Raw genomic sequence first — 17,735 nt, 5'->3', positions numbered from 1 at the left:
ATCAAGAGTTAATTCTGCAAAAAAATAAAATAAAATACTGTCATTTTGAAGAAGACTGCTGTAGTTTTGCTGTTTTCTGTTACATTGATACTCTTATGAATGCTCTAATGTGTGCTAGAAAGAGAATGTGAGACAGAATAAAGATTTTTTGACAATTCATAAACCTTTTAGTGAGAGAACGACAATATATCACCCAAAATCAGTGTGTGAACTAAAACTAATGCAAAGGACCGAATAATTATTACACATAACAACAATATGATCACATCGATGCAGACATTGCTCATACCTGATACAGGTAGGACCTTTAGCATCTTTTATCCAAGATGCTAAAGGTCACAGAAAGTGTTAGAAGAACCAACATTTCTTCATAAATTCAGTTGTGTAACTGGCATAATTTCTACATTTTTCCCACACTGGAAGGCAGCCAGACCCATTATGCTAGTCAAAGAAGCTAAAGACAGTACACAAGGAAAAAACAAAACAAAACAAAAAAACCCCGGCTGCAATCTTATTGTTAAGGTTTGCAGATATTAAGAAGCTGCATATCTATTGCTATCTAACATTTGGTTTGCTTGTTTTCCTAAAATGTATCTTTACATTTTGTTTGTATAGTTCTTTGCTAAATAATAAGACATATTCCATATTAAAGCTGAATCTCATTTTGGTGATAACTGTGTGCGCCCAAAGCTCATCTAGGCACATACATCCTCCTTCAAGCTGCTCAGAAATGTTTTCCGGTATTAATGAGAGCATGACGTAAACTGGGTGGGCGTTCTGGAACACCAACACCGTGGCTAATTAGTTAGATTTCAAGTTTGTTTTTTTTTCCAAGAAATTTGATAAATGCGTGACTGTTAACTACGCGGGTATTTTATTTATTTTTGAAATATCTGTAATGTATCAAAAATATTCTCCTTGATGCCTGACCTGCACGGAGTTGAGCCTGCAGTAGCCGTTGAGAGGAAAGCGGATGACGTGCGTTGGGTCCTGGTTCCAGCCGGCGTTGACTGAGTTGCACATAACGTCTCCGGTCTCAGGGAAGATCTCCTCTATGAGGACCTTCTCCCCACTCAGGGCGATCCTCTCACCGAGGTCGGGCGTCACCCGGACCACGAGGCAGTCGCAGGGCTGTGCCATCCGCCGCTGTTCGCGCTCCTGCTTCCAGCGCTCCAGCTCCTTGATCATGGGCGTCAGCTGGTAGTAACGGGCCTCCTCGTACAGCAGGTGGAAGTCCTGCACAGACAGATGGACGTGGAGGTTACAGCGGTGAGTTACGGTCCTTTTGGCTATATGTGTGACTAACGCACCATCTTTCACTATATTACATCTCTTCACCAAGGTCACACGGAAAACGATACAGCACAATGCTGTGCAATATTAAGCATGCTAACTAAGAGGCTATACTGCATGTGTTTTTAAAGAGAAGTCATTTTGCAGACAATGCTTCACGGAAGATCATTGCTGTTGGTTATGCTTTCTTGTTATTAGCTCGTTTTGTGTTATCATCTTGTGACTGTCTGCTCTCGTTGTTGAATAAACTTTAAAATTGATCCATAAACGGCTCCACCTGTTATTTCAGTAAACGAAGCGCTGCAGTGTGACGTCAGCGTTCTTCTTCCGCACACGCGGGTCGCTTTGGTAACACACAGGAGTTTCATTGAGATTGGGTTTAATTAGTAGTATGAACCAGCAAGCATAAAAAAAAAGGATTTCAGCAACAATCAGAATTGCGGCTCAAGACGTGATGTGTGAACGCAGCCAAAATGTAAACTTAATTGCCTTCAGGAGTGACAGCACGTCCTTGGAAGAGAGAAACAATAAACTATGATCAGTGATGGCCTGCAACCAGCAGGACAACATTCTCAGTTAACAAAGCATAGCAGCTTTCCTCCACTGCGGCTCTTGGCAGAGCAGTGCTGGCCTTTAGCATGTTTTGGCTAGCTGACTCCAGAAAGGCCATCAGTGGTGCTCCAGCAAAGTGTGATGGTGCATTCCTGTGTGCAGACAGTCTGCAGCAGATTGCTTCCCTCTCACTCCTGGGCAGGGCTAGCTGGGGGCCATTTGCCCCGGTGCGCTTGCCTCTAATTTCCCACAAGACCAGATGGCACCATCACTCACCACTACCATAGAAAATACAGGGGAGGAGGAAGAAATGTGCAAGTGAACATGAGGACAATCATCAGCCAAGGAGCCTTTTTAATGGATTCCTCCTATAGGGGGGTGGGGGAGGGTTGGGAATATCTGGGGTTATGTTAATAAGGCTCGTGGCGCGATGTTAAGCTCCTATTAGAACAAGATCTAATTAGGTTACACCTAAACCCTGCAAATCTTTTTGCTAAACAATCAGTAATTAATCCATCTCTGTTCTGATTAGTGTCTCACAAGGAAAAAGAATGACAGCTTAATCCAGTCATTGTTTGTGAACTGTCATCCTTGACGTGCAGATATTTTCTCTACATTATGCGCATGTTGCTGAGATCCATGCTAGAACCGTCATCTGCTTATATTTATTAGCCAAACAAGAACATGAGGCATACAACAGCATCCGATAAACCTTTGAAAAGTAAGAATGCACATTTTTAATGATAAATTCTTTATGCTTCATCCAGTGAACGCGGCCAGTACAATGCTGGAGAAGTACTTCTGCTTTTTAGTCTAACTTACTCGACATATTGTTGAACTACTTTTTTTTTTTTTTTTAATCTACATGTTGTTAGTAAATTTGCATCCAGAAACTGAAACGTCAGCCCATTTTTTTCCATCTCGGTGAAATCACATGAGATCAGTCATCTGTGACATCTGACAGACATTGTAGAAGAGATGTGCTTAAAACATGTTTCTGTCCACATTTAGGCCAAAAGAGTTTGCTTTTAGACTCATCTGACCATGTCGGCTTCTTCCACATTTAGGAGTATATTTTTATGGCGAATATTTATCTTGTCAATAGATTATCCCACCTGACCTGTAGAACTATGCAGCTTTCCCACAGTTACCACAAACCTCTAAGTTGTTAGCTATGGTGAATAGCCATGTCTAGCATTGCTATCTTTAAATGATTTTCAATCTATCATTTGAAAATCTACAATTTTCAAATTTTAGATCGAACAGTGCATTATGAAATGTTCAATGCTTGGAAAATTGTTTTATAAACTAAATCTGTGTTAAATTTTGTCCACAACTTCATCCTTTGGTCTTTGGGTTTGTTCACTAATGTTCTCTCACAAACCTCTGAGGCCAACACAGGACAGCTGGGTTTACAATGAGATCAAATAACATATAGGTGAACTCTATTCACTAATTAGGCAACTTCTAGGGATTTTAATACATATGCACACCCTCCTCCTTTTTTGAATTTTGTCTGTAAAGCAATGTGGAAACAATGTACCAACTTGTTTCCACTGATTTATGCTGGTCGTTTAAGCTCTATAAAATATATTTAGGATTGTGGTGGTAGCTAAACAAGTATTAAACGTTTTTAAAAGCACTGTAGTTGTGATAGTGTTTCATTTGTTTATCTTTACCTCTGTTGCCTACTGCCAGGCACAGAAACAAAAGATGGCAGCAAACATAATTCTGTCACTCTTCACCCCTTCATCTGAGCTGTGCCTTCATCTGAGACGTGGGAACGACACCCAAACACAACTCCATCTGGTCTCAGAGTTGACGCAACACATCTTAAGCTCAAATTCTAATATTTAGGATTTCAGATTGCGGACGAGGAATGGTGAGTCCATCCCCCCCCTTTTTTTTTCTCCTCCTTTTTCTGTCTTTTTTTTTTTCCTCCTTTCTGTCGGCCTTCTTGCTGCTGCTGACAAAACTCATAGCGAGACGCCCCCCTTCAGGCGGCTCTCTGTATCAAAGTGTAGCTCCTCATCCTTCACAGGTCTGAAGCCATGGATGGATATGTTTTTAACAGGGGTCTGTCTGCGAGGCACTTTAGTCATCCTGAGCAGCGTAGAAAACAACAGAGTAATCCTAAGTGCTGAGGTGAGGATGAGAGGGAGACAAGGCCAACAGCTCTGTCCTGGTTGCTGAAGCTGCTGTTAACGCTGCCAGCTCTACGAGACAATTCATCCCCCAATCCTGTGTCCAGACAGCTCGTTTGAGCTTCAAAATAATGATCCGACCTGATAGCCTGACGGCAAGGCAACATTTCAGGGAAGGACAGGGGGAGGGACAGATGGATAAAGACAAGAAGGAGAGAAAAATGATGGAGGATGTCACTATGAGGGAGTCCGACTAATAAAGACCTGCTGTGTCTCAAACTAAAAAAAAAGTGACTAAAACCACACAAGCAGAAGCTCGCAGGATGTTGATTAAACAAGCCGCTGTAAAAAAAAAAAAAAACACTACAGCCAACTCCCATATAATGCAGATCAGTCGCAAGAATAAGAACACAACACATAAAGAAAGAAGAAGTCAATTTAACTGAATAATCTGACGTGAACTCCACTAACTCGCTCCGCTTTTAAACCATGCCCTCGCTATGACTGAGCATTGCTTACACTCTCCTGATTAATTGTAGTTTGAATAATGAGTCCAGAGGAGGATATTAATAGGGAATATTTTTGTTCCACTGATACAAGCTGCAAAAAAAAAAAAAAATCTTTTCCTATTCTGCTCAGACTTTCACATTGATTTAGCAAAACACACTGCGCCGCGGCTGCCAGCAGCAGAAACAGACCCGGCCCTGGGGCGACGGCAAGCCTGATTGTGTTCAGATAAGGACATGCTCAATTCCGCCTCGCACTATTTGCATTTTTTTCTTCTGGCTTCACGCAAATTGAAAGGTATGCAGATCAACACAGGCTTATGCGAGTGGGTCGTAATGAGTCGAAACAATGAAGTCTAACGCATTCTGTGTAAACCGTGGTGCCTGATTGGACTGTCAAGACTTCACAGAAAGCAAGGGGGAAGGAGGGGAGGCGAGGGGAGGGCAGCGAAGGGGAGAGTAGATGCAAAAGGAAAAAAGTAATCAGCTATGAGTCAGGGAATCGTCTGCCAAAATATGCGGGGCTTTCATGTCATGTTCTGTTGTCTGGGGTTTGGCTCTTGTTCCTGCTATCCGTGGGGCCCAGGGAGCAGGCCCCCGGCTCCGAGAGGCTTGGCCTCGCCTTGCTACCTTGTGGGGAAGGATGAACGAGTGAAAAGGTCACTTTGGGTTGCGCAACGGAAAGAAGTGCACACCTAGGAAACCGTAGCACCAAACAAAACCTTGAGAAGGATCCAGCTGTAGGCATAGTCATTAATGCAAAGCCACATATGCTATTGTGCATAAATGTTACTTTTTATATGCAGCTCATTTCAAAAGATGTGCTGTTGTACAGAAAAACATCACCGGTGGGAAACTGACATGTGCAAAGCATTATTTGATACACAACTAGATAGTGTGCGTTTGGTTGATACGAACATGTGCTTTGGTTTGGCTAATACAGGCCAAGTGTGATAAGAAACTATAATTTATGGTGCCTGTTTCTACTTAGAATAAACTTCATCAATCAAGCTCTGAAACACAAACCAAGTGTGAGTTCTCAGTAAGGCTCAAGTGGATCTGATGGTTCGTAATGCGTAAAGGAACAGTGCACCGATGAATGCATGCGCAGTTAATTGGAAAAATGTCCGTACCCCTCAAGTTTTTCACAGTTTAGAAATGTTACAAAAACTACAATGTATTTTATTGGCATTTTATGTGATAGATCAACTAACTATAAAAAAGATCTAAGTGTGAGCAAATAAAGCCCACCAGTGTGCAATTTAAGCACAGCTGTTCCCTGAAGCCCTTGGAGGTTTGTTCGAGAATATTGGTGAGTAATCAGCAACATGAAGACCAAGGAAGTTGTGAAAAAGTTCCACTAATATCCACAGTGGAAGAATACGTCTGCATGACAACTATTAGGTGTGCACTCTACAAATATGGGCTCTTAAATCGATTGTAGAACAAAGGCCACAAAAATCCAGTAACCTGTGGAAGAAGATGCTCCAGTCAGCTGAGAACCACATTGAACATTTTAGCTGAGAAAAACGAAACGCTGTTTCACAGAAACATTGCATATGAATCCTGAACACATCAGTAAAACATGGTAGTAACAGCACTTTGCTGTGAGGATGAATTTTTCACAAGGAACCAAGAGTTCATGCGAACATGGTGGAGGTCAACAGAAGTCCTAGAACAAATCTCCTTCACCCTAATGGTTCACCTCCCAGCAGGACAATGAGCATGAAGCCAGACCTACAATGCAATGGTCAGAGCAAAGCATAGAGTGGCCTAGTTAAAGTTCAAACTTAAATGCAATTACGAATGCGTGATAAGGCTTGTTGTTCATTGAAAGTCTTCAGAAAACTGGAACATGTTTTGGTGTGTAGATATAGATATTGAAGCTGGTACCCAAAAAGATTGACCCTGTTTAGAGTTGCTTACGACATTTTGATGTGTAACGGTGGCACTTGACGAATTGTGATGTTTACTGGTTTACTGTGTGTTGTCTTTTATGACTTTGTACTTTTGTGTTTTTTATGATGTAAAGCACTTTGAACTGCCTTGTTGCTGAAATGTGCTAAACAAATGAACTTGACTGATTGATTGTTTGACCTTGCGTGGATCCAGAGGGGCAGAACATAATGGAAAACAGTTTTATTTCTCAAAACTATGTTCCTTCCACTTTATAATTAAAAAAATATACATTCTACTTTGTGTTAGACAATTATATGAATTTAAAAAAAATACATTGAGGTTTGCAGCAGTAAAATAATAAAATGCTAAAATGTTCAAATGTTATGGACAATTTTGCAGAGCACTGTATCCCTTGAGAGGACAGAGAAGCATTAAAAAGCACAAACATGAGTAAACCGAAGTGTGCCATCTTTGGAAAAATCTAAAATAATTCACTTTCCAATCACTTATGCCTTGAACTACTTCAGGTTTTCCAGGACAGACGGACAGAAACACACAGTGGCAGAAATACCTTGAAATCCTCTGGAAGCAGCAGTTTGCTGGTCCTCAGAAAACTGAGAATGTAGCGGAATATCTCGCCGTCCCGATCTATGAAGTAGTGCTGCTTCAAGCTGTCCAACACGATGGGCTCGGTGCCATTGAACAGGCGACTGATTCTGAAAATTGAAACAGACACACAAACACACACACACGCAGAGAGACAGCCGCACACACAAACACAACCACATAATGGAATGAGCCAGCTCCCTTCAAATGCATGAAACAATTACCCTCCATTTATTTTTCAATTTTATTAGCACTAAGCTTGAAATGCATTAGCATCACAGGTTGAAACAAGGGGCTTAAGGCACAGTTCCCCCATTCCAGACTTGTTTGAAGTGTCCCTTCTGCAAAGAGATTAAAACAACACACACACGCACACACACACACGTCTGCTGCTTGTACTTACAGAAATTAATAGTATGAATGTAGCATTACAGCTCTATTATTCCATCTGTCAGAGGGGTGCAAATGAATCAGAGGCAGGAAATGGGGAAGGGCCACATGCTAAAATGAGGGAAGCATGCGGGAAAAAAATATATATTTTACTGTTACAGTTTAACTTTCCTATGAATTTAAATAGAATTTAGTAGCAGCACTCTACTGTATGCAATGCGGCCTGACTTGCAGTTTGGAAAATGTTTAACAACTCTGCCATTTGTAAGAGAGAGAGATGACCCTAAAGCAAAAAGCAAAACAGCAAATAAATATGTAGAAATTGTATGTAAATGTTGTAGAGCAGACATGCACACCCAATAAAAAATCTCAACAAAGCTACAGCTAATGTTTTTATTTTTTATTTTTACATATTATAAATCATGATAATTAACAAGAAAAAATTAGTTAGATTCAGACTTTTAAGCATTCACCTAAATTTAGCCAACTTTGTTTTAGTAATAAGACACTTGTTGCTGCTCAGTATCTTGGGTTTTTCCCCCCGTCCTTCAGTGTACTGCATGATTAAGAGCTTATTTGATGTTGGCTACAGGGGCTCATCAAGGCAAAGAGTAGAAATTGCTATTATCTTTAAACTTTCATCACACAGTGCTGGCCCACGCCTCCAGATACCCATGGACAGATATTTATCCCCACCCCCTCGCCTTCACGCGGATGTCCTGCAGGTCCAGCTCTCACTTTAATAATCTCATCTAAACACCTCCACTTTATCTGTTTGCTCATTTCTGGTTGCTATATCCTTATTTAACGGTTAGCTGTAACTGTCTGCTTGGTGTAAATAAACAAGGTGGACAATCTGCAGCACAAAACCACTTTTACAAATTCACTACACATTTGCAGCTCACTGACAAAGAGCTCTTGGCAGGCTGCTGCGTTGCAATCGTTATATGTTTTTTTTTTTTTTTTTTAAGTAATCAGGGTTTAAATCATATTAACAGCTTCCAGGCTGGCTGACAAACCTGTGGTGACAAGAGAAATCATGAAAGAAATTTGCAAATTGGCCAGCCGATGCTTCCTTCAGTGCTGGCAAAGTGCTGGAGTTAATAAACTTAGTTGGAGATACTTAAAATTAAAGATGCTCCAGTCAGTCAGCCAATTTTTCTCTAGATCAACTCTGCCGATCGAAATGTTGAATCCCGAGAAATCCTACTTTTAACATATACACGTACTTTCATTTGACTTCTTTGGGTTTAGTAAATATCAGAATAAGATTATGGTCAAATATTTTGATGCATAAATTCTGTCTTATCGAAGAACAAGCATATCGAAGTAGATCTTTCTTAGGGAAGAAAACTGAATTGTTCAAAATTGGCAGCTCAGACCTCAAAGAAAAAGATTGGTTTTGTCCTGAAAACGCTTGATCAGTGCATCTCTACTAAAAAAGAAAAGTAGGCATGTAAGGATACGAAAAGCAGTCGTGTTTCCAACCACAAATTCACTTTATTGAATTTACAACCAGCTCGTGTCTTATGGATTCTTTTAGCTTGAGCGATCAAGTCAAACTGGCCGCCTCTGTTTTCTTTGACTCGACTGTGTGAGGAAGCAAAGACGCTTCTTCCCCCCCCACACCCCTCCTGCCATTCTTCCTCTTTTTCACTGTCTCTCTTTCTTTCTTTTTCTCTTTCTTCTTTTTCACTGTCTCTCTTTCTTTCTTTTTCTCTTTCTTTCCCTCCTTCTTCTTTTCTCGCACCCCGTCTCCATCCTCTCCCTTGCTTGCTTTCTCTCTGGAAATCGATGCAAAATGCTTTATAAAAAACCAATACTCATCTCCCTGTTTGGCCCGAGGTGTTCCTTTCTCATATGGTCTTGCAATTCTTCCAGCTAGAATTTCACCATACCCCTCCAGGCTAACTCTGTTTTTCATCTCCACTTTTTTTTCTTTTTTTTTTTTAAAAAAAAAGCAATTAAAATGCTGCCTGTTTTTCTTTTTCTTTCCCTTTCCACCACTCCCTCTTGTCTGTTGGTCTCCTCATTTTTTTCCCTTTTTGTTAAATCCCTGAGTTGGAGGGGTGAGTGGAGGGGGGTGAACGGAGGGGGTGTTATTAACAGGTAGGTGGTGAGAAAAGGGCGAGGGAGTGGTTATGTAAAAAAATTAAGAGATGAGATAAACAACAAAAAAAGAGCAGGCTGATGAGCAGGGAGGGGTGGGCTAAAGAGAGGAAAACAGAGTAGAACAGAGATTAGGAATGAAGGAGTGGTGAACTGAGACAAAAATGTAAAACTTAAATAAAAACAGAGTCAGAGGGAAGGAAGAAGCTGGGTGTTTGAGTTTATCACGGGAGGGAATGCTTAAATCTCCAACAGCAGCTCTAAATGGCAAATCGACTGAACTTATAACATGCATTTCCTGTCTTATTGACCACTGTAAGGAGAGAACAGATCACCCTCTGATGTTGTGCTAATAAGCCCTTATCCTCGTTTCTGTTATGCTATAAGGAAGCTATACCTCGATCGGTCACCTAATGGAAATAACTCCGTTGGGTGTGTTATGGAGGAACAGAAACACATGCAGAGATCTCTGAAAGTCAAATCGCTCTGACATCTTTCTAACAGAGGGACAGTGAAGGTGGCCCTGCCTGATTCTGAGTCATTCAGTCATTAAGGGACGGTTCTCCAAAAACAAGGACAACTTGAAATCAAATTTTGAAAACGTAACTTTACTTTTTTAAAGCAGAATTCTTTCCCCCTCTTCTCCACTCCCTGTTAGTTCAAGTAGTAGTTAAAACTTTTCATCCAAAAGCTGACCAATAAAGGTTTTCTAACGTATTCCTACTGCATGACCATGATATGACTGTATGTGTCACATAAACAGTCATCAGTCCTAATATCGTTGTTTTTCAGTTAGTTAAGGGGGAAATATTCCTACCAAACGCCCAAATAAAAAAAAAACTAACCAAAACATACACTACACAAGAAAGCGTTGGTCCAAAATAGCAGATTTTGAGAATATAAACTATAAAACATCCTTGAAGCGTACTGACAGTTACAATAATGCCAAGAATTACTAAAATTTGTATTTTACCAGAAACAAAATGTATTGATTGCAATGTAAAGCTAGATATAAAAATGTGTTTGAAGAACTGAAATTTATTTCCAACAAAGTACCTCGGTATGGTTAAATCATCTCAATTAAAATATTTGTTTTATTATTTTTGCAATAATAAATGGTCGTATTGAGCACAATCTGATATAAAAAGTTGAAGCTTCATTCAAAGTCGAAACGCTTTTCCATTTTAAACATCAGAACGATCAACGCTGACGGCACGTTTTCTTTGGTTAAAATCAGCTGATTCCTAATTCATCCTTCGTTCATCAGTTTTTTGGTGCCAGAAAAGAGCAAAGAGTTGGAGCGAAGCACGAGAACCAGTTTATCACAAGTGCTGTTTAGGTGGGAAAACTTCCAGAGTGTACCTTGGACAATTTTTTTCTTTTAATTCCCACAGTTGCACGGAAACACCTGAATGTTGTTAGATAACATTTCAGAGTAGAATACAACAAAACGGAAGACTTTTTTTTTTTTTTTTTTTTTTTTTTAGATTAAGCTTACATCAGCTGAAGAATGCCACTGTTAGTCAGGTCAATTGACAGACACTACAAATGTTTTCTTAATGTCTCACTTTTGCCCACTAAAAGCTTTACAGGAAAGTAAAAACGTCCAGAACAGTTTCCATGTCTCAGGAACATTTCCCCTAATTTCTTCAGCTTCTGTTCAAGTGACTGCTGAGGCTGTCCTCTTTGAGAGCTACACAGAGTGCACATCAATGTTTCATGACCCCTGTCCCTTAATATGGCCCACACAGAAGAAGATGAATATCCGCACATTAGTTACTAGACTAACTTTCTCTTGGCATGCTGCATTATTTAGGGGCCAATCTATTAAAAGTAATCAGCGACTTCAAAAGTCTTTTAGCCCCGCTCTCATTCGGTTGTCACGTTTTCAGCGCTCCGCCCGTGGTGCCCTGCTCGACCAAACGCGGCTCAGCGCGGCACACATGCTCATGCCAGTGTAATTGTTTTGCTTTCTGCTGTCAGCCATTATCCTAATTCACACAAAAGGGGCCCCTCCTTCCTCTGGCTTCAGCGGAAAGTGGAGCCCCGAGGGCAACTGTACGCTGAGGAGGCTGGGAGAGGGAGCAAAACAATGAGTGTATGCATATGTGCGTGTGTGTTTGTGTGTGTGATCCAGAGTGAGAAAGAAACAGCAAGAGACAGACAGAGGGAGTGAGAGGAAGGAAGGAAAGGAGCATGTGTGCAAAGGAGAGGAAGAGGAAAGAGCTCTCCAACCAACTTCCACTGATATCTAGTCTTTACTCCCACTGTAAAAGCACAGTGTGGATGCTCCGACTACTGGCTATGTGCTGACTTTGAACTGTGCATGCGCGTACGTGTGTGTGCATGTGTGTGTGTTACCGCTTAAATAACTTCTTTGTATGGTGTAAATTTACACCAGTGGAGAAGCACAGCAGCATAAACGATAAACTACCCACTGCATGAACCTGAAGTACAGCTGAAAGTACAGCAGGAAATCATCTCGATGGGAAAAAAACCCCGACATTAAACCGCTGCCTGGGCAGAGACGTTTTCTTTCTTTCTTTTTTTTAAAACTCATGTTATGTTGCAGCGGGATAAAAGAATAAGCTGTCAGGGATTTTCTGTCAGTAGACTTACTGAATATCATAATTTTATTACCAGGGGATTACATGGATGGTTTTCTTGTAGCCAATTTGGCAGATCCTCTGGTGCATGTTTACCTTGGTCCACTGGGGACTCAGCTGATGCACAACTGAAGGCGCTACAATGCAACAAATGACACTGGGCATTAGACGTAAACGCTGTAAATGTAAGGGGAGACGTTTCAAATCAGTGGAGGCTCCAGAGTTAGTTTTGTTTGCTTTCAGAGCTGTGGATTGTGGAGTAACCGTTTCAGGACGGAGCTAATAATGAGATAAAATAGATTATTTCAACTAGTTCTTTCAAATCTGAATCATCCCAGCTAAAACCTTGAAGAGCCAGTATTAAACTGCTTTACTGGCAGCTGTGCCTCCAGAAAGCCATGTCCAGATGTGGGCCACTATAAAAAGTGGAGTGGGACACTAAAAACAAAAGCTAAAACAGAAGGTGAGAAGTTTTATTTAGGCATGTTGCTATCCCAGAACCTGAAATTTAAGTCTTTCATTGTTTTAGGATAATAGTCTGTATTTCAAGCACAAAAATAATCTATTTCAATAATATGTTTGAATATGTTTGTTTAGTTCCTGGGGTACAAATTGTACAGTATTTTAAATTATCGCATCTCTCCTTATCTCACCTAAATATGTGATAGCATTTAAAGATGAGGTCAGGAATGAGTCATTAAAAACTGACCTCTACAACAGGTAAATAAAAAATAAAGAATATTTAAGTTAATAAAATGAATTAATTTTGCAAATCATCAAACTTTGTCTTTTCATTCTTCTCTTAAATTTATGCATAGAATATTATAATACCAGATTGTCTGGCGGCAAACCTGGGAGTTCAAGATGGAAAAAAATAAAAGTTTTCCTGTTAAACTTAATCTGTCATTTAATCCTGTGTTGCAGAAAACTGAAAGTAAGACAGGAGTTGGAGCACAGGCTGAAAAAAGGTTAACTAAATTACTCGACCGTATCAAATTGTCCTGAGGCCACGTCAGTGTTAAAGTACAGATAATAACAATTATAAAACTGTTCATAAATCAGCAAAAGGTCAATATGTGGCATCCTCATGAGCCTGAGTTTATATTTAAATAAATTAATAAATAAAAATTTCAAAGAACGATACGTCTGACATCAGACGGCAGTTTGTTATTATTCAATGGGTGCTTGACTGAGACGTATTAAGTTTAATGACAGCAAAAAATAACAAAACCAATCTAACAACCATCAAACTAAATGTTTAAAAGTTCAGTTTAGAGAGGAATAAAATGTCTATACATTGTTTCACAAGTTTTGAAGCACGAGTGCACTGCTCAATTGGTCAGAGCTGGAAACATAAATCAGCAAATAAAACACAGAAAAAACTATGTATTCAATAAATGATTCAAGAAAAAAAACATCCATAACTTTCTATCTTTAATTTGATCAACAACAAAAAAAAATTACTCAGGGGCTCTTTCTAAAGTTTCATTTAAAAAATACATAAGCAAATGATTATGTATAAATTCATGTTTTTTCCAGTCAAAACGTTCCCCACTCTTAAACTATTTGTATGCTAAAATCCTTATTATAAACCAGAACAAAAAAAAAAAAAAAAAACAGAGAAAATTGGTATCGCCAGGAAAATCCCGATCAGTGCATTTCTGCTGTTAAACTGACTTCACTGTTGAAGTTACACAGCAGCTGAACGACAGTGACACTGGTTAAACAATTTTTTGTCCGGTTCCTCATTTAAAGAAACAATACCATCGATTTATTCGATTTTTAAATAAGTGCGTGTTTCCATTATTCAATTGAATTGAATGGGTTTGATAATTAGTCATCACTTGTTAATTTGTCAGTCGTTCTTAATAAGTTGCTGAACTAAGTGAATCAGGTAAAATAAATTAATAAATAACGGGATAATAAATGCACGTTTCTTACCTGGAGTCTGGGTACTTGGTGAGGGTCGCAAGGCTGCTGGTGTACATGTGTCCTCCGACGTCGATGTGAACAGGGGCGTTCGCCTTGGTCAGCTGAGCCGGCAGAGGGATCCCCTGAGCGGCCAGGGGAGAGACCGGGGACCGGGTCAGAGACAGCCGTGACATGCTTCTTCCCTCCTGAAAGCAAGTGTAGAGAAAAGCCATGGGAACAAAGGTAAAGGAGGGGCGGAAAACACTACACAGTGATCCTGTACAGGGAAGAAGAGGGTATATCCTTTCTGAATGCTATCAGATCACTTCCATGTCTGTCTGGTCGCATATTTAGCTTGGAAATTATTGCCACCGCTCTAATTAAGTATGTTTGCATCTTTTCATGCAGCACCGCGGGCTAGGATAGGAGGATGCTTATTAGAGAAGAGGGCTGAGAGAGAGATAGACAGATAGGAAGAGTGTGAGAGAGAGAGAAAGAGAGAGAGAAACAAGGAGGGGTGTGGGTGATGCTAGGTGTCAGCCTCCAGGGGGATAAAATAAACTGCTGCTGCAATATTCTAATTAAAGGTCGCCTTATGTGTTAGACGTGATGCGCCAAGACGCGCCAAGCACCAATCTGAGAAGGAAGGCAGTCAAGGCGGGAGGAGTGCAGGGAAGTTAGGGGGTGCAACTTTACCTTAGCTACACACACACCACACACACACACACACACACACACACACACGCCCCAATGCACAAAACTCCAAGGTGATCGCTTCTCACGTGACTGCATTTATAGGGACCAAACGCGTAAAAACGCGCCAGATCGCAACAAAACGCACGGACAAGACTAGCAATGATCAGTTAGTTGATATGCTGTGAGTAAAACTCCAGAGAGAATTACACAACAAAATATAAAAGACCAAAAACAAAAAAAAAAAAAAAAAAAAACCTGACAGAATTCTGAGAATTTAAGAGTCTCAAACACTCTCTCTGGTGTTTGAGAGTTTATTGTAGCATGAGTGGCCAGAACAGTGAGCTGAAACTGATCAACTGATTAAATGCTTTGAAAATATTTCCAATCACTGCGAGTTTTTATTCTGGTCGTGGTTAAAGAGGAACAGGAGAGGTTTGATGATGGGGGTCTAGTATCCAACCTGCACCAACAAACCACTACGTGGCCACAAAATGCGTTCCTGCTCTCTGTTGGGAAAGCCTAATCACGATTTGTAGCATTTTAGCAAAGAGTTGTAGGTCACAAAAGGATGAGGGTTCCTGGCACGTTTGACTGTGATTTAAAATGACACAAAAACTTTATATATATATGTATAGAAAGCTAAAATGCGAAAGAAAACTTCGATTAAACGTACAGAGCTGATCAGTTTACAGCTGCGCAGGAATCCAAATGATCCCTACGGCCCAGAAAGAGGCTCCATGGGGGGACTGGATTGCATTTCAAATTCAAGGTCAAAAAAGGGGTAGAAGGGGTATGCAGAAAGAAAAACAAATTGGAGAAACATTAAAGTTTTTGCTCCTGTCACATGGGCCTGTCCCATCACCGGTCTCTCTCTCTCTCTCTCAAGTCCACAGCACCAGTCCGGTCAGTAAACCTACATCACGCATGGAGATTTGCATAAGGAACAAATGGAAAATTTTACCCATAATTCACCTTCTTGCCCTACTAATCACACCCAATCAGCACAATCATTTTTTACTTAAACTGCTTCTTCTAACCTACCAGCAGTCAATATGTGGCAGGTCGCTCCACAAAACCACAGCAGCAACTTTCAAAACTCGGATCTCTCATAATCTTCTTGTCAAAAATGCCACCGGGAGGCTGAAAACATAAAGAGCTCGATAGGCACGAACATCACAAGCCTACGCTCTGCCTTTAATCTCCGAAATGCTCAATATGGCGTCTCATTCCTGCCCCACAATTAAAAGCCGAATATACACGTGAAATGTCCTGCTGCTTATTAAAACTCATACTCGTTCAGACAACACAAACAACAAAAAAAGACAAAAAAATGCAGCTGCTGGCTCCTCACTCCCAGCAGCAGCCCCCATGCAGCTCAGCGCAGTCGCAAAGCTCGCACTTTGACTAAAAAAAAAAAAAAAAAAAAAAAAAAGCATTGGATTCCGTAATATAATAGTCACCCTACCGTTTCAAACATTGTAGGGAGTCCAGATGAAATCCGTGCCCTCGGTCAGTCCCAGCTGTTAAAACCCCCGCAATCTTTTCTCCAAAAACTACACACGCATCCAGCTCCCCGCACCGAAGCTGAGCTATACGAATCTTTTTTTTTTTTTTTAAATCAAATCCCGCAAAACAGTTTTTTTTTTTCTCCTATGAGACGTTCGGATGTGGCCGGGGTCGACTGCTCTCAGAGGGGGGGAGTCTCTGTGGCTTTAAAGCCTCTATTCGCAAGAAGGCTGTCTCGACCTGTCCTCATGGAGCCGCTTTGTACCAAGGCGCACAGGAAGCGTCCTTACCTTGAACATAGATGAGATGATCTCCTTCCCCCCTTCTCCGCTCTTATTCGGATACGCGTAAAAAATGTGCGCTCTTGTTGGAATCCTGCTCCCGGTTTTTTTTGGGGGGGTATTTTTTCCTGCCTCTTGTCTGTCTTTTTTCTTTGCCTAAATGAAAACTGCCCCTGTGGTTTGTTATGAGAGGAAAGAAAGCCAATAATCCTTCTCTAAATAACAGAGCGGAGCTAAAAAAGAAAATTCTCGCTCCGGGCTGCCCGAGCGCCTCTGGGCCGGGGATTAGGCTACAATTAGCTCAACTCCACTCTCTCGCCTGGGCAATTTTCTCAAGGAAGAGAACGTGATACCCCACTATTCCTCAAATTATGACTTCACAGATAGAAAAACTCTTTCTTTCTTTTTTTTGACGGAAAAAAGTGGAGCGGCGTGAAGTTGAGATTTAGAGGGGGAGCAGGAATCCAAACAGGGAAGTGTCAGATTCAGATTTAGATTTAGCAGATTTTAATCATTGTCATTTCGTCTGATGTAATAGGTCCTCAGGCAGTCCAGCTAAAAGGAATACAGTTCCATCTTCAGTCTGAATGGAAAGTTTTAAACCACGCAAGCAGCCATAGTCCTTCACTCAGACAGCATATAACTTGTTGATAAAGTCTCAGGTTAAAAAAAAAAATGTAAAAATGAAGTGATATCCTTGAGCCAATATCTTTCAGTGTCCCTTCTCTTCCCCCATTCACTCCTTCCTCCTCTCTCCCTCTCCTGCCTTAATGTCTGGAGTTGTAACGCCAAATTTCCTGCAGGCCATTAAAATCAAATGACGTTCATGGACATGCATGCATGCTGCTGCAGAAAGCGCCCTCACAACCTGCCTGCAGCCAAATGCGCCATTTCAATTATAGCGCAGGGCTTAGATGGAGATATCTGCACAGAACCCCCCTCCTCTTCAACTCCCTCCTCCTCCTCCTCCTCTCTCCCAAGTGAAAAAACCAGGCAGCCTCCAGACTTTTTTTTTTTTTTTAGTTTTTGGAAAAGAAGATAGAGGCTGATTATTGTTATTTTACCCAGCAAAGAGAAGAGTGACACAAAGCGAGCGCAGAAACGAAGAAAGAGAAAGGGTGGGTGAAGCAGGTGTTCGCACCTTAGGAAAGGATTATTTATTTATTTCTGTGTTTGTTTATTTGTGGGTAAATAACTGTGAATAATTGATGCAGCATTGAGCCCAGTAATTACCCT

At 40.8% G+C, this 17,735-nt stretch overlaps 1 protein-coding gene across 4 annotated transcripts in view; it reads right to left on the bottom strand.

The window, feature by feature from the left end:
- kctd15b (potassium channel tetramerization domain containing 15b) overlaps window positions 1–17,428 on the bottom strand; it is a 29,595-nt gene extending 12,167 nt beyond the window's left edge. The window contains exons 1-4 of one of the 4 annotated variants that reach the window (XM_007552127.2): window positions 16,509–17,428; window positions 14,047–14,222; window positions 6,966–7,110; window positions 931–1,236 (exon numbers count right to left, since the gene is read on the bottom strand). In XM_007552127.2, the coding sequence (XP_007552189.1) occupies window positions 931–1,236; window positions 6,966–7,110; window positions 14,047–14,222; window positions 16,509–16,517 (636 nt within the window). In that variant the 5' untranslated portion in view covers window positions 16,518–17,428. The other 3 variants (XM_007552126.2, XM_007552128.2, XM_016671547.1) reach the window with 3 other exon arrangements.
- Window positions 17,429–17,735: the final 307 nt, after the last annotated feature.

This window comes from Poecilia formosa, unplaced genomic scaffold (assembly GCF_000485575.1).
Source record: "Poecilia formosa unplaced genomic scaffold, Poecilia_formosa-5.1.2 Scaffold46, whole genome shotgun sequence".
NCBI classification, from domain to species: domain Eukaryota; kingdom Metazoa; phylum Chordata; class Actinopteri; order Cyprinodontiformes; family Poeciliidae; genus Poecilia; species Poecilia formosa.
The sequence above is the reverse complement of the archived record's forward strand: the minus strand, read 5'-3'. Positions and strand labels throughout refer to the sequence as shown.